Source organism: Colletotrichum costaricense, assembly GCF_030867565.1.
Source record: "Colletotrichum costaricense strain IMI 309622 chromosome Unknown Scaffold_1.1, whole genome shotgun sequence".
Taxonomy (NCBI): Eukaryota; Fungi; Ascomycota; class Sordariomycetes; order Glomerellales; family Glomerellaceae; genus Colletotrichum; species Colletotrichum costaricense.
This window is the reverse complement of record NW_026848230.1, coordinates 1,223,406-1,238,674: the sequence shown is the minus strand read 5'-3', so window position 1 is coordinate 1,238,674 and position 15,269 is coordinate 1,223,406. Positions and strand designations below refer to the sequence as shown.

Below are 15,269 nucleotides of genomic sequence, written 5' to 3'. Positions count from 1 at the left end.
GTGTTAGTTCTGATGTCAAGTGCATTTGTCTTTCATCCCTAAACATGCCGTCGTGTGCAACTACCTGAAGAGAAGAATGTGTCATTCATTTGCTCCTCAATTGCAAAATGGTGATGTCTATATAGTAAAATCATCTCAAGACTGCCACAATCACTGAATGATCTCGAGTCCGGTGGAGCACGTGCTGAAGGGATGCAATGATCGCCACGAGCCAGCAGGTGAACGTGGGGGATCGTGTGACATGGACAGGGCTAGCGGAATTGCCGGCATGCAGATCAGAGATTTCGCTTTCGGATTGCGGGATCTCGCATGTAGTCAATCTTGGTGTCAGCACCAGGCGGATATAACACTCGACGCATCCGATTTCGATCACCTATATCGAAACCAGGATATAAGGTTGAGTACATCCTGACTCCCGCATCTGATGTTGCCGCACACACTGCAGCTTTGGTCAATTGTAAGACTCAGGCTACTAAATCTAGATGCCACGCGGAAAAGAATTACAGCCTACCTTCACTGAAGTCGAAGGGAGCGTCATAGTGATGGACATCATCAATCAACAAGATGACCTATCGACTTCGTGAGATATATCTGATGTACCTGGAGTATGTCATATTACCTTCCAACGTTCCTCATCTTGAGCCACTTGAAGTTGATTAAAGGACATGTGCTTTGCCTCAAAGATGAATATGAAGTTCTGTATCTGCGTGTCCTGTGACTCTGTTGAATTCCTGCATAAAATACTTCTAACAGTTTTGTCCGTCCATGAACCCCTTGCCTACGTCTAACCCGTCCAGATCCGGAACTCAGACAGACTCATGGCATGTCGATTCGGTCTCTACAGACCATAGCTATGTGTATCAAAAGCTACTACCTTTCCAGGCTCCGTGATCGACCCATTGAGCGGCGCTGCAAGAGACCCTCCAGTAACAACATACAAGATCCCCTTGTCCTTGACGTTCCGTCCGAATGCAGTGGCGGTTCCTCCAGCGACAGTCAGTTCCGTCTCTGAGCCGGCCACGACGGTGCCCTTGCCCTCGGGGGTGATGTAAACAAGCTTATCATCAATGTTGGTCACTGCCCAGATACCGCCCTTTTTATCGAAAGCAAAGTCATCGAGAAATGCAGCGATGGTGCTCACATCGGCAATCTGGTCGATAGTGGCCTTCGCCGCAACTCTACCCGAGCGATCGAGCTTGACCCGGAAGACCTTTCTAAAGGAGCTGTGGCTCCAGTACAGATAGTCTCCGCGGATTCGCACACCGTTGACTCCAATGGCCGGCACCGCTCCGGCTGCAGGCTCGAGATCTTGACCGCCTAGGATGGTCTCGTATTTCTTGGCTTTGACATCGAGTCTGTACACTTTGCCCAGCGCAGACTCGGCAACGAGAACAATGTTGCTATCCCACGGCAGAGAGACTACGCCATTCAAGAACGCCGCCTCTGGCACGTTGACAATCTTGTTCACCGTCGTCTTCTTGTCTGCGATGCTGACCTCCCACGCTGAAAAAGTACCGGGAACGCTGACACCGATGCCTGAGAAGTTACCGCCAACTACCACGAATGTGTCGGGGCAGGTCTCAGTGATGCCGAGAAGGCCATTTAGGTCTGAGAACCGGTGGACAAGCTCTGCTGATGGTGACTTCTCCCACGGTTTGGCGACTTGGTAAAGCTCGGGAGAGGTAAGAAGAGGTAGGAGGAGGTTGCCATTTTTGCGGACGGCGATGTTTTCGATCCAGTTGGGCTTTTCTGGGAATTGGTAGGCAATACGTGAGGGCAGGCTCTGGCCTACGGCTAGAGCAATGTAAAGAATTGACGACGCAATTAAGCCCCGCATATTTGCTGTGGTTTTGACGGGTATCTCTTTGAAGGCGATGTACCACGAAGTCTCAATGGGAAAGAGTGAACGAGGTCTTGGTATGGTGATTGATACGGGATTCATACAGTTAAATATGATGATCAACCTTGCAGATTCTTTCTCAGGCTAATTAAATGGATGCGCTGGCTTACCAACTTCCTGCATCTTACACAGGGTTCTCATTAGCTCCGGAGTTGTCGTCTTACTGAGATCGTGCAGGCGGAACACCGCTTTACATGGTGTCTATGTCCGACGTGGCCCATAAAGATCTCCCCATAACGAAGCCAAGAGGTGCAGTAGCATGCACAAGCGATTGGTGATCGTTCATGTCTAGCCCGCAGAAGTTGTCGGCTAGAAGAATAGCGCAATCGCTTAGGAAGCTGACGTTGGAGTAAGGATTCAGCTGGGATCTTGGGTGCATGTTGGAACAAGCACCAGTGCATAAGCCAAGCACTAGGCCCATGGATAGATAAATCCGCGGAAATATTACCAATCGGTAACATTAATGATCAGATCCGATGACATTGAAGTAGTGAGAGTCCCAGATGTGCTAAAAGTTACTTAACCTTATAGCTTGGTGAGTTCCACGGAGAAGCTATAGCTGTGACTGTAGCTGTAGCTTGTGTTTGGTTCTCCACGACCATCAGTCCTCCCTGTTTCCTTGCTCCTAGTACCCGCAAACGAGCACTGACTGTCCCGCAAGTTGGTCCACCGCAAACTCAAGGCTTTCTGCGTTAATACCTAGCTCTCCTAAGTAGGTACTCATCAAGTCCTCGAAATAGGTAGCGACTTTGCAATGGGCCAGTCATACTGTCGTAAGTGTACGTTCATCGATGTGGATAGATGATGTCATGTGGAAATCGGCATTGGTTCTGAATAATTGTTGGAAGCTCGTGGCGTTCGGGCTGCCAGCCTGGGCTGGTGCTGAATCGAAATCGAGCGCTTGCTCGCCAACCCGCAACCCCTGTCTGTGTCTCAGCGCTCTACCCCAAGCAAATATCGTAATAAGGAATTAATGGAAGAAAGAAGGCATTGAGACCGTAGAATGTGAAGAAGAGCCGGTACTTTACTGGGAATGCCATTGAGGCTCCTAAAGCAAGACTTGGCTGCGACATCGGATCCAGGCATGCGGCTTGCATCGGGAGTGGGCGTTTGTGAGTCGGGACGACGCCCTTCGTTCGTCATTAGCGCATTGGGGCCTTTCGAGTGAATCCCTCTCGGAGTCATCTTTAAGTTCAGGCTGAACGTCACATCGAAACTTCACAGACTTGAGTATAGAGAATCCTGCTCCCATTGTCCATACGTGAAGCTGATCACCAAACAAGACATCATACTGCCCAACATGAGCAACCAACTCGCCCAAGAGCTGAAGCAGCTGCACGTCCCCGCATCGCCAGTCATCTTCGCCAACGTCTGGGACCTAGCCTCCCTCAACGCGATCATCTCGCTTAACACCACCGACTCAAAGCCCGTGAAAGCCATTGCAACCGCATCATGGGCCATCGCAGCAACAGTGGGCGTCAAAGATGAGGACCTCGAGCTAGAGCAAAACATGGCCGCGATAGGCCAACTCGCGCCCGCCGCTAAAGCCGCCGGCCTGCCACTCTCCGTCGACCTCCAAGACGGATACGGAGATCTGATCGACGAGGTCGTAACAGAAGTAGTCACGTTAGGCGCTAGCGGTGCCAACATTGAGGACAGCATTCCGTCAGCCGGATTCGAGAAGGGCATCGAAGGGTCCCTCTACGGCGTAGAAACGCAAGTCGCTCGCCTCAAGAGCGCCTTGGAGGCGGCTCGCGAGGCGGGGTGTCCTGACTTTGTCCTCAATGCCCGGTGCGATGTGTTCCGCCTCGAGCCGTATTGCGCGGCTGACGACGAGAGCGTACTGATGGAAGCCGTGAAGCGGGGCCGGGCGTACCTGGAGGCCGGAGCGACGACTGTGTTTTTCTGGGGCGGTTCGGGACGCGGGCTGCGGACGTCGGAGGTTCGTGTGCTCGTGAAAGAGCTCGGAGGGCGGGTTGCTGTTAAGCTCGGGGATCGGGCGGACTCGTTGTCAACGAAGGAGCTGGGTGAGATTGGGGTAGCTAGGATCAGTGTGGGACCGAGTTTGTACCTTGTGGCGATGAACGCGGTGAAGGAATCAGCGAGAAGGATCTTGGACGGAGGGAAACTGGCTGCTTGAGAGCTTTGCCGTTGGAGAAAACTTGAGGCGTATCGGGGCACAAATAACGCGGCTGAGGCTGAGCACCTTCGAACTGGATGTTTCAATCAACCAAGTTTGCTATGTGAGCACCCCTCTTCTACGAATCAATGGTTCTATAATCCGCTCCAAGTATATGTGTATTTGGAGAGGACTCGAAACAGTCCTGCTCCAGTCGATATGTACAGACTTTTCAGTTGCCTCCAGAGGCCTCTTTCACATCTTCCAAGTGATCAAATATCTCGTCTAGTTGATGGCGGCAGGGGGTTGCTGGCCAGGCAGAGGAATACTCTGCGGGTGGGCAGTGAACATGCCCTCGGGGTCGTACACGGCCTTGATCTCCTGCAACTTGGCATAGTTCTTGCCGTACAGGCGCTCGCTCCACTGATCAACGGTCAGAGCCGTATCGCGGTAGTTGACGAAGCCACGAAGGGGCACGCCCTCGGCGGCGAGCTGGTCCTTGAAGGGCTGGAAGCCGTTCTGCATGTAGCTCAGGCCGTCGGCGGGGAACTCGGTCAAGCCGGTGGCAAGACGGCCCTCCCAGCGGATGAGCCACAAGCTGTTGGCGTGGGCAAAGGAAGTGTCGTCGTCCTTGAGGGCCTTGGTAGGCTTGCCGCCCCAGAGGTCGATGAAGCCAAACTTTGTGAGGTCGGTGCGGTTGAAGGCCACGGTGGTGAAGTTGTAGAGGGCGGTGGCAGAGGCCTTTGTGAAGGGCTGGTCCTCGCGGAGGACGAGGGCCTGGAGGTAGAAGTTGCGAGGGGGGAAGGTGTCGACGGGAATGTCGATGGAGGGGGTAGCGACATTCTCGACGGCCCAGAAGTCCTGGACGGTGCGAGTGAGCTGGGTGCCGTTAGGAAGCTTGGCCATGAGGGGCTCGAGGAGCTTGTCAAAGTCCTCGGGGTTGCCCCAGTAGAAGCCGGAGCCGGTGTAGGGAGGGGCGGTCAAGGACCAACGCATGGTGAGCTCGTCGGGCCACTGGCCGGAGAGGTAGTGCTCCTGGATGGCGAGGAGAGAGTCGACGCCGGCGGAGAGGGAGCTGTCGGTAAGAGTGATGGTGTAGTTGATGGCCTGCTGGTACGTGGGCTTCCAGGTCTTGGTGGTGAGGCTCAGGATGATACCATAGGAGCTGCCGGCTCCTTGCAGGGCCCAGAAAAGCTCGGGGTTCTTGGTGCGGGAGGTCTCAACAATGGTGCCGTTATAGAGCATGTAAGTGGCGCCCTCGAGGTAGTCCATGGGGGTTCCGAGCATGCGGGACAGGGAGCCGAAGCCGCCTCCAATGGAAGAGCCGATCAGGCCGACCATGTTGGCGCGGACGTGAGGGAAACGGGCGCCGTGCTCCTTCCAGAGCTGGCTGACGACGGGGCTCACAAGGGAGCCGCCGCCGTAGGTAAGCAGACCGGTGGCTTCATCATACTTGGTCTCCTGGAAGTGAGTCATGTTGATGGTGAGCCCCGCGTTGGGCAGACTGTAGGAGCCGTAGCAGTGGCCGCCATCACGGGCCGCGACCAGAACCTTTGCCTCCCGGGCACAGGCGAGAGCGGCGGCGACCTCATCGGTGGTGCGCGGCCAGGCGACACCGGCCGGAGTGGGGGCGATGCGGCGCTGCCACGGGAGGATATCGGTCGGGAACGAGGCGTTGGTCTCGGGGAACGATGTGAGGAGGCCGGCAGTTTCGAGGCAGGTCTCTAGACCCTGGGCTTGTGTGCACGAAGCGAGTGATGCCGTCGCGAAAGCGGCGAGGCTGAAAAGACGGACCATGGTGAATGAATGCAGCAGAAAAGGAGAGACTGAAGTTAGACTGGCAGAGCTTGGAGGCTTCTAGAGGACATCGCTTCCCGAAAACCACGCATTTGGGGCTTTGCTTTATATCTCATCTCTACTCCGATTCCCCCTAATTCCCAACGTTCAATCATGATTTCTTGGCATCGTCTAGATGCACCACGCCGCCGGGCAGTTGTACCGCAAGTTGTAACGGAGGCATCCGCTCGCGTCGAGCTCGGCAGCACCGGACACCGGATGAACTGCTGCGGTGGTATTGGTAAAGGGGTTCAGCAGCGAAACGCTCGCCCGCAGAGTGACCCATCATGCCAACTGCAATAAAGTTGCAGAAACCTTTTTAGATTGTTTCCCAGCTTTTCTGCAGATAAAGTTCGGCTTGGAATCAGGGGTGATCCGCGTCACTGGGCTTGTGGAGAGGGCGTTGTTAGGCGCTCGAGTCATTGAATTTCGGGAGGAACTGAGCAGCCTCAAGGATTTCTGGTCGCTATGAGGCGCTCGTGATCAACATGAACAGAAATTCCCGTCAAATTGTTGCCTCACTATTGCCGCATGTAGGAATGAGGCGACGGTCGAACACGTCCTCTGCTGTATAGCGCTCTTTCGGCCAAGTTTGTTGAACACACCGCACTCGGGACTGGGTGCCAAGAGTAAGTCCCAGGCGGCTCAAATATCGGCGCACTGCCACGGAGCATCGCGTTGCCAAGACAGACTATCCCCTGGGACATATTGCAGGATGGAATTGTAAGTTCCTGGGGATGAAAGAAATGAAATTTCGCACCATACACAACACCGCGATTCGCCGGATCCTCTTCATAAGCGTGTTCCATCTATCTGATCTGATGGCGAAGCACGTCTTGGAAATTTGGCCATTTGGATGAAGGTGAGTGCCAAGGCAACTCAATGATATGAACTTGGACAACTAGACACGCATATTAAACACTACAGGAATAGCCTTATGTACGGAGTCAGACGCTGAACACAATGAGGACAACTCATAGTTTTTTTTTACACGCGCGTCATTGACTTTCAGGTGAAGGGGCACTTGCCAGACGGCAACTCCACACAGATGACTATTGCCTGTATAGGCCTACAGATCACTTGACCAATCACAGAACAATCCACTCTGAGCAAGGTTGTATAGTGTAGCGGTTATCACTCCAGATTTTGATTGCATCAAAACTTCTGGTAACCCCGGTTCGAACCCGGGTACGACCTCATCATTTTGTTTTTTCTTTGCCTTTTGCCCTTTATGCCTGTTTGCTTGATTCCTAGTGAGCGTGATGCTAATCGTGATCCCCTAAATGTATGTGAAGCAATATTTTGTACCTTTACGTCATTATGGTTCAATTCCCGTCTAGAAAGATGGATGGTAGCGAACTCGTCCGTTCTCCAGCGATACTGGACGCGTGGCTGCAAAGCTTGACAGTATTATCGCATTCTTTATTGTTTGTTTCACCGAGGTGACTCTGCCTTTCATTTCCACCAGTAGCTTCAATCACTCGAGAGGCCTGCTTCAGCATCTGATAGGCTGCATCTCCTTACACCGTCTGCTTGTTGGTGCCCCCATCGACATTCAATTGTTGCCTTATCGTGCGCGGCACAACTCAAGACCTAGCGTGTGCGATCGGAGCAGGCATGTCGAGCTTCTTTCGGTCTCTGCGACATGACTTGCCGGAGCATCCCTGCATCCACCTCGCACAGAGGTCATCCAACAACCAACATCCCCACGGGATGGCACATCGCTCCCGCCTGGTATTCATGCATCACAATCTTGACTCGGGTGAGTGAAAGAGTTGTGGGTGATGCGCTGACGTCCAACCTAAATGCACTGACGTCGATACCGACTGCTCGGAGCCGATGTGTGACAGCTTGTCTAGTCCGGCAAGGCAGATTGGTCAATAGCTCGTATAATTGCAGCCTATGCAGTGTTAGACGTGGGGGATGATGTTTAGAAATATGCATGTTTCCTGCTACCCCTGGGGATTGGCGAGCGGAATGACCAGGTGTTCTGGGGATCAAGTCGGTCCTGAGGATAAGCTTAAAGCCAACTTGATGCGCATCGTATTCTGCTCTTTGAGCATTCGGGAGGTGTCTTCGTGAGCTTGTGCTACCTCACCCATGTACTTCGTTGACAGTCCTCTTATTTTCCGTTGAAGCAAGCCCTGGACGTTGCTTCGTATCAGGCATGACACGCTTCAAGTCCTCGAAACCCAAGCTCAAGCCGGAGCACGACAGTTCAGAAAGCAAGCACTCGCCAAGCTACTCTCACCGTCTTCAACATGGTCTCGGCTCTCTAGGTCTCGCAACAGTAGGCGGCGGCACAGCCTTGGTCCTCGCACTCCTCGGTTTCCTCCTCTTCCTATGGACCGGCGAAGGCTCGCAAGACGGCAAGACAGCCGCGACCCTGTGGCGGTGGATCATGCTCAACCAACACATTACTCAGGCCATCACCCTGTCAACAGTTCTACTGCGTATCGCAGTCACAGCACAGGCGTCCATATACACAAGTCTCCTTGCGGGCGTGGTTCTAGAGAAGCACGGTGTCGCTCTCTTTCGAGTTGCTGAGATGTCTATCATCCGGTGTACAAACGAGGGGCCTTTCCAATTGACTTGGTTGCTCATGACGTCTGCACGAAAAGCATACTTGCAGACCGGGTTAGCAATCCTGCTATTGCTCACGACGTTTGTTGTTCAGTTCTCGTCGACTCTTCTGGTATCTGATCTGGGTATGGATAATCTTGTCGGCGATGCCAAAGCAAAGACATTCGATGTGCATATGAGCCACGATGTCATCTCCCTGAATCGACAGATGAACAACTGGATCAGTCGTCCGACAGCATATGTGCCATTCGGCGAGTTACCATCAGAGGCAAACACATATACAGATAATCAGTCGAGGTTCAGCGATACCGGGATTGTAAGAAGAACCTTTTTGCCCCTCTCATCATCGCAAATGTCGACGCTGCGTCAATACACCGGCGGTGCTTACGGCTTCGAGTCGCGCTTTGTATGTCTCCGTCCATCTGTGTCCGCCTTCCTCTCGGTGACTGTTCCAGCACCGGGCTCAGATACTGTCCCTTTCTACCTAAAGGTCGCGGGCACTTTATCATACGAGACCATGTTCCGCGAGGCGGGACTATCACCACCAGAAAACTGTGAAAACGGGGATTGTTTTCCGTCAGGTTTCAACTGCTCGCTATCTCAGTTTCAATACACTGAAACGCAAGCACGGCAGGGCTTCACGAACAGCTTGTGCATTCCCAATGGCACAGCCGCGCGGCCGAGCGCTCAGAACCACACCATCTCAGAAGACCCCATCACCGCGTACTCCCAGGTCTTTCTATTTTTCAGAAATAACGGTACCCATGATCTGTGGAAAGGACCGGGCAATCGTGTCCTGGCGGGGACATTCGGTCTGACAAATGTCACTTCTACTGATGATGAATGGCTCACATACAATCGTCCCATTGGGGGAAGGCTTCAAGGAGGGGAAAGAATCGAGACGGGCGTGTTGCGGCTGGACATGTCGCTCTGCTTCCAGCAGTTAGCCTTCAACTTTGCGGAAGTCAAGCTTTCCAGCAAGAAGGACCTGAAAGAGTCGCAAGTAACTTGGACTCCAGAGACGAAGGCTTGGAACACAAAGAGAATTCAGAAACTCATGGGTGTTGGAGCCCACAGCAAAAGCACCAACAGTCGCGGGATCTTTTCGGTGGACTCGGTGCAAAACCCTCACCACCTAAACGCAACGCAATACCTAACCAACAAGCTCATCAACGACTTATACAACTCGCCGCGAACATTCAATTTTTCCCTGTTCATGGATCCCCAAGGCAGCGGGAACTCTCCCATCAAGCCGCACGTCGAGTACCAGGCCATCTTCGCCGACATCCTTAACGTCACCAGTCGTCCCGGCGTGGCGATGCAGTCGACTCTAACGGCTCTCTCAGGCTCTATCATCAACGAAGCCCTTCCGCAGTTCGACGTCCAGGGCAACGCCATCTTGACTTCTTCGGTGCGCGTGATGACGCCAAGAAGCCTTCGGGGTCTGCTCATCATCTTTGGCGTCATGGCTCTGAACATGGCGTGTGGTCTTGCCGTGGTACTTGTTTTCATGGTACAGAGTCAGTACTCTAGTCAAGGGAACTATTGGCAGAGCGTGGCGCAGATTGTGTCTGATGAGACGGCGTGGATTCTAGAGGGGGCGACGGAAGCGAGCGACGGCCATGTCGAGAATGAGGTAAGAGGCTCAAATAACCTCGTCTGTGTTAGTCGTTCAGGGAGGAGTGGACGGGTGCGTGTGGGTCCAGTTAAAGCTGGTTAGGATACATCAATAATATCGAGAGTCGCTTCCAGCATACATGTATGAAATGACCTTCTATTTATCCAAGAGAAAGGGGCTATCGGTCACCACGTTGCTAGTGGTACACTGAGTTGCGACCTGACTCTAGATCTTGCCTACAACCTTGCTATCCTTGCGACCTACTGCCATTGACTCAGCTGGCGCATTGCAGGTTCTCTTTCGGTTGATCGTACTGGCAATATATAAGGTACATTTAGCATTCAGCGCGATGAATCACGGACACACTTGACAGTTCATGTAGATCGGGCACAAGTAGATATAGGGCCAAGCTGCTGATAATATTCAGATATCTGGCCGGAGTCTCATATACTCTTCAAATCATTTCCCATTCACCTCTTCCCCTTTTTGTACCATCTTCGTCACGGCACAATCTTATTAGAGCCATCCCGCGTTGACCGCATTACTTCTCACTAAGCGAAAGGACTTCAGGCTTAGTAGAACCTGATCCCAGTATTATAAGCTGTAATGAGTGCGCATCTACTCGTCATCGTTGATGTCGATGACGGTCTTCTTCCACTGGCGGGCAGGGATCTTGCGCTTGAACATAATGTCGATCTCGCGGAAGGAACGGCCCTTCATCTCAGGCACGAAGAAGAAGGCGAGGACGAAGCAGACGAAACCAGTGGCGCCCCAGACGTAACCGCACTTGCCGCCCAAGTTGACACCCTATTGCGTGTGTGAGTAAATGTAATTCTCCTTACGAAATGTGTGTGTGTGTGTGTGTGTGAGAGAGAGAGAGAGAGAGAGAGAGAGAGAGAAGGGGGGGGGGGGGGGGGTGGGGGGGGGGGGAAGAGGAGGGGGGGGGGGAGGGGGGGGGGGTGGGGGGGGGGGGGGGAGGGGGGGGCGGGGGGAGGGGAGGAGGGGGAGGAGGGGGGGGGGGGGGGGGGGGGGGGGGGGGGGGACTTACGGTGGGGTTAAGCATGTAGGTGGCGAGGAAGATGCAGGGAATGTTGACGACGTAGTAAGCGGCACGGCCGATTCCAGTGGTCAAAGGACGAAGGCGAATGGAGGATGTCTCGGCGATGATGACCCACGAGGCGGGGGCGGGTCCAAGAGTGAAACCGACGGAGACAATAAGACCCAAAGAGGCCATCGCCAAGGAGGCGGCAGTGGACTTGCCGACGGAGCCAGCAATACCGAGGGCAATGAGGAAGACAACGTTGATGAGCGAACCCCAGACGTAGATGGTGCGGCGGCCGAGGTAGGTTGTGAGAACCCAGGAAAGCATGACGAAGACGGTCTGGAGAGCGGAGGTGATGAGACCGAGGGCGAAGGCAAGCTGGGAGCCAATACCGGCCTCTGCTTGTGTGTTAGCCTCCATACGCCTTGAGAAGGAGAGAGGTTATGAAAACTTACGTCTGAAGAAGTAAACAGCCTGGTTGGCGATGAGGTTACCAGTAAGGTTCTGGGCGGCGTAGACACCACAGACAATGAGGGTGCGGTATCTATCGGTGCCCTTGAAAAGCTCAATGTAGCTGGGATCCTTGACGTCCTTCTCAAGCTCAATGGTACGACGCATCATGGCGACGGACTCCTCAGTGTTGGCAACGGCAGATGAACGACCAAGACGACGGACCGAGACAGCAGCCTCCTCAAGACGTCCCTTACGAACCAACCACCAAGGAGACTCGGGAGCGAGGAACAGAAGGATGGCAAGGGGCGTGGGGAACATCCACTGGAGGGCAATCGGGACTCTGTACGCGCTGGGGTCTCTCTTGCTCTCGTAGACATAGCAGACACCACCGACGATGATGGCACCAATAGCCCAGAACATCTGAAGCATCTGTGTGGCGGGAGCTCTCAGGCGCATGGGCACGATCTCAGAGCAGTATGCGGGGGCGTTGGCGATGAAGATACCCCAGGGAATACCCTCGAGAAGTTGGCTGACGAACATGACGGCGAGCGAGTTGGCGAAGTAGAAGACGAAGATGAAGGCGTTGAGGAGCATGAGGCCAGAGATGGTAGCCCAGCGGTATCCGATGCGACTGGTGATGGGACCGGCGATGCAGACACCGATGATGGCGCCGAGAGGACCACCCATCTGAAGGGCGGATTGCCATGACGCCTCGATCGCCTTGCCCTCGCTCGTGTCGACACCATATGCGTCCTTGAACTCGTCCATGGCGACGAAAGCACCCATCAGGAAGACGCAGTAGGACTCCATAATCTGGGAAACCAATGTGATTAGTTACCAGTTGCCTCGTATGCGTGCAATATGCCAAGGTAGTTGGAGCGACTTACAATTGTGGTAGACATGATGAAAGCCCAGAGGGAGGCCATGGGGTAGGCCTTGACGGCCTCCAAGACTCCCATGTTGTGCTCGGCCTGCTCAGCCTCGATGGCATCGGCCTTGTAGGAGGCGGGCAACGCCTTCTCGTCGAGGTCGGCGACATGGTCAATTTCGCCGTAGGCCTCGACCTTTGCCGGGTCGGACTTGGAGTCGAGTGTGGTGCTCATGTTTGCAGACTCTCTTTGGAAACCTCACCGAGAATTTGGAGTTGGAGGTTGTTTGGCCGGGTTGCTTGATGAGGAGGAGGAGGGGGACGGGGGAACGCGAGCAAGCAAGAACAGAGAAGAGACGAAAGCCAAGAGAGAGAGGGTGGTACTGGGCAGGCTGTTTAATAAAGGTCTTGTCTTACTCCCCAGTTCTCGTTTTCTTACATGCCCAATGGAACATTGTCTTGAGAGTTAACCCCAGTCGGGTGTCATTACGCTAGCGCAACTTGAACCAACGCGAACGTATGAAAAAAGGTGGACGGGGATCTGAATCCCACAAGGAATCCTCACAAGCGCAATCTGGGCATATTGGGGTTCCCCAAACGTCCTCAACCCCGCCCCCCGCATTGGTCCATAGACCCGTTCCCACATGAGCCTGGGGAATGGGGAAGAAGGGCGGGTGACACTCTGGGGGGATCGAATATCGGCTGATGATGAACCGAGCCCGGTCAGATATTCTCCTATGCGCCGACGCGCTCCAATGGGGGTGGGAGGTTGCTCAAGGTTTTTGGAGAAACGGCGCAGTTGGACCAGTTAGGGACACTAGTCAGGGTCCGGCAAACTTATCCCATCGGCCCTTTCACCAACGGGGGCCTTGTCATAAACTCGGGGCTCTTTTCGCTCTTGGGGTTAGTTTCCTGACTTCCCCAGTACGCCGCGTTGCTTAACTTGCTTGGCTGCTTGGATGGACGCGGCTCCTTAGCTCCCCCATGTGACCGCGGCGGCCACTTACTGAAACGGCGAGTTGTTAAACTAAGTAGTTTCTCGACGTCTTCCACCCTCCATCATCGGCTCTCATTAGGGCGCGTCGTAGCACACCCGTTGGACCGCCGAGATGGGGAAAGGCGTAGCCGCCTGTAGGAACGCCGCCGCATCGCGTCGCGAAATACGGGTTCAGCCGCCCCCCTCTTCGGTATCTCGGTCAACACTGGGCCGCTTCCCACCGAACATTCAAGCTGATTTGTAGCCGCTGCAGATGCAAATGGACAACGAACCGCAGACCCGGTCCTCTCTCTTCAATATTCCCCAGTGATTTCCCTTCGCTTCTACAGCTGAATGTGTCAACGTGGTCTCTAACCATGGTCCATGTCAGCAACCAAGCGCTAGTTCTCCGCGAAATTAGCGTCCAATGCAGTCAAAATGCACACCCGTTCCACCCAGCTGCGAGATCCGTCTCCACGGGTCCGGGGCAAAGACAAAGACCCAATAGCTTAATCAGGTTTTCTCAAAAGACACGAGGCGGACGAACCAGCCTGACATTTGGAAGCCGCCCGGACTTCGAGCTGAGGCGCCTTGCGCGCTCGAGGTTCCCGGGAAACCGGCAAGGGTTACTTCACGTTGGTGTCAACCGAGCCAATGATGGCCAAGGTGTCACCCAACTTGGCGATATTACCAATTTTCCAACAGTCAAGGGGCCAATGGAAATCCAAGTAGAGAGGCTGGAACGCGTTTGCGGATATCGCCTTACGGACAATCGTGCCCTTTCGGGCGATACCAGCAACGTGGCACCGGGGATGATCACGGCGTCGATGGATGTCATGCCATGGTCGCGCTAAACCACGGTGATTTCAGCTTCATGTTGATAAACTTCTTGTTGGGAACTCTACAAAGGTCTGGAATTGGCTCGGTTGCAGGACGCGCCCGTTTACAGACAGCGGCGATAATTTGGCTGGACGGCTCCTAGAAAATGAGTCGAGGATGGCTCGACCCAACACTTTGGTTCGCGCTGATCATCAAAACGATTGGAATCTCTTGCACTTGTGTCGAAATAGCCGCCACTATTAGATCTAGGTTGGGAACGATGTACTGTGTACAGGCTCAAGGACGATGTCTGAAGACATTGATTCTGACAAGAGTATTAGGGTGAGCAATGTGGGGAACTACCAGCTTTCGATGCGGGATCTCAGCCGATCATGATGGAGCTCAAGGCTTTGAAGCACAGTGAAATCACGTGCAGTTGTTACGCGTATGTTTGATCTTGCATTTGCCCGAAAAAGAAGATGGCTATTCACATACACCTGAATGGTCCCGTGACGAGGTTTTTCCTGCAATCTGTGTAACAGCGCTCTACCCCTCTTCTAGTTCACGACAGCATATGTCAGACAGATATTACATGCCCTCTTGATTGGCATATTTTTCTCCGTGAGGTGTCATGTGAGATGCCGAGATCCGCAGTGCTGGTCACGGTGCACCAATTGTCCTGCAGGACGGCATACTTCGTGCAGAGACCACGTTGTCAGTCTTTCACCAGGGTATTCCAAAGAGCCAATGTATCCGTACGTTAGCTCACATCAGCTTTAGGTTTGAACGTCGCGTAAACTAAACGATGCTGTGACTGGTGGGGTTGGATCGTGGGGATGCACGCTACCTAGGTTAGACATATTCCAGATATGGGGTTGACCCGATGAAAAAGATTTTGTTGATATTTCGGCTGCCTCCACGATACCGAAAAGACATCGGTTCCCCGGGTCTGGGACCGTCTGGCCAATTTTGTTGTTCTCCAGTCTTCGCGCTAACGTGAGTATCTTTGAGTTCCTGGGGCCCGCAAGAAATTATCGCTGCCAGGGTTCTTAGCG

General features: G+C 53.7%; 6 protein-coding genes across 6 annotated transcripts; 3 read left to right on the top strand and 3 right to left on the bottom strand.

Annotated features, from left to right (window-relative positions):
• Window positions 1-838: 838 nt before the first annotated feature.
• Window positions 839-1,837, bottom strand: CCOS01_00461 (uncharacterized protein; the record flags this gene model as incomplete). Its single annotated transcript, XM_060448658.1, has 1 exon — window positions 839-1,837. One exon carries the CDS (start codon window positions 1,835-1,837, stop codon window positions 839-841), a length of 999 nt encoding a protein of 332 aa, XP_060320096.1.
• A 1,363-nt stretch (window positions 1,838-3,200) lies between these two features.
• Window positions 3,201-4,040, top strand: CCOS01_00460 (uncharacterized protein; the record flags this gene model as incomplete). The annotated part of the gene is made up of 1 exon (XM_060448657.1): window positions 3,201-4,040. One exon carries the CDS (start codon window positions 3,201-3,203, stop codon window positions 4,038-4,040), a length of 840 nt encoding a protein of 279 aa, XP_060320095.1.
• A 264-nt stretch (window positions 4,041-4,304) lies between these two features.
• Window positions 4,305-5,816, bottom strand: CCOS01_00459 (uncharacterized protein; the record flags this gene model as incomplete). The annotated part of the gene is made up of 1 exon (XM_060448656.1): window positions 4,305-5,816. The coding sequence occupies one exon, from the start codon at window positions 5,814-5,816 to the stop codon at window positions 4,305-4,307; it is 1,512 nt and encodes a 503-aa protein (XP_060320094.1).
• Window positions 5,817-8,022: 2,206 nt separating this feature from the next.
• On the top strand, window positions 8,023-10,158 carry CCOS01_00458 (uncharacterized protein; the record flags this gene model as incomplete). The annotated part of the gene is made up of 1 exon (XM_060448655.1): window positions 8,023-10,158. One exon carries the CDS (start codon window positions 8,023-8,025, stop codon window positions 10,156-10,158), a length of 2,136 nt encoding a protein of 711 aa, XP_060320093.1.
• A 516-nt stretch (window positions 10,159-10,674) lies between these two features.
• On the bottom strand, window positions 10,675-12,654 carry CCOS01_00457 (sugar porter family MFS transporter; the record flags this gene model as incomplete). The annotated part of the gene is made up of 4 exons (XM_060448654.1): window positions 10,675-10,863; window positions 11,105-11,496; window positions 11,554-12,364; window positions 12,439-12,654. The coding sequence occupies 4 exons, from the start codon at window positions 12,652-12,654 to the stop codon at window positions 10,675-10,677; spliced, it is 1,608 nt and encodes a 535-aa protein (XP_060320092.1).
• An 874-nt stretch (window positions 12,655-13,528) lies between these two features.
• Window positions 13,529-14,249, top strand: CCOS01_00456 (uncharacterized protein; the record flags this gene model as incomplete). The annotated part of the gene is made up of 2 exons (XM_060448653.1): window positions 13,529-13,606; window positions 13,764-14,249. 2 exons carry the CDS (start codon window positions 13,529-13,531, stop codon window positions 14,247-14,249), a joined length of 564 nt encoding a protein of 187 aa, XP_060320091.1.
• Window positions 14,250-15,269: the final 1,020 nt, after the last annotated feature.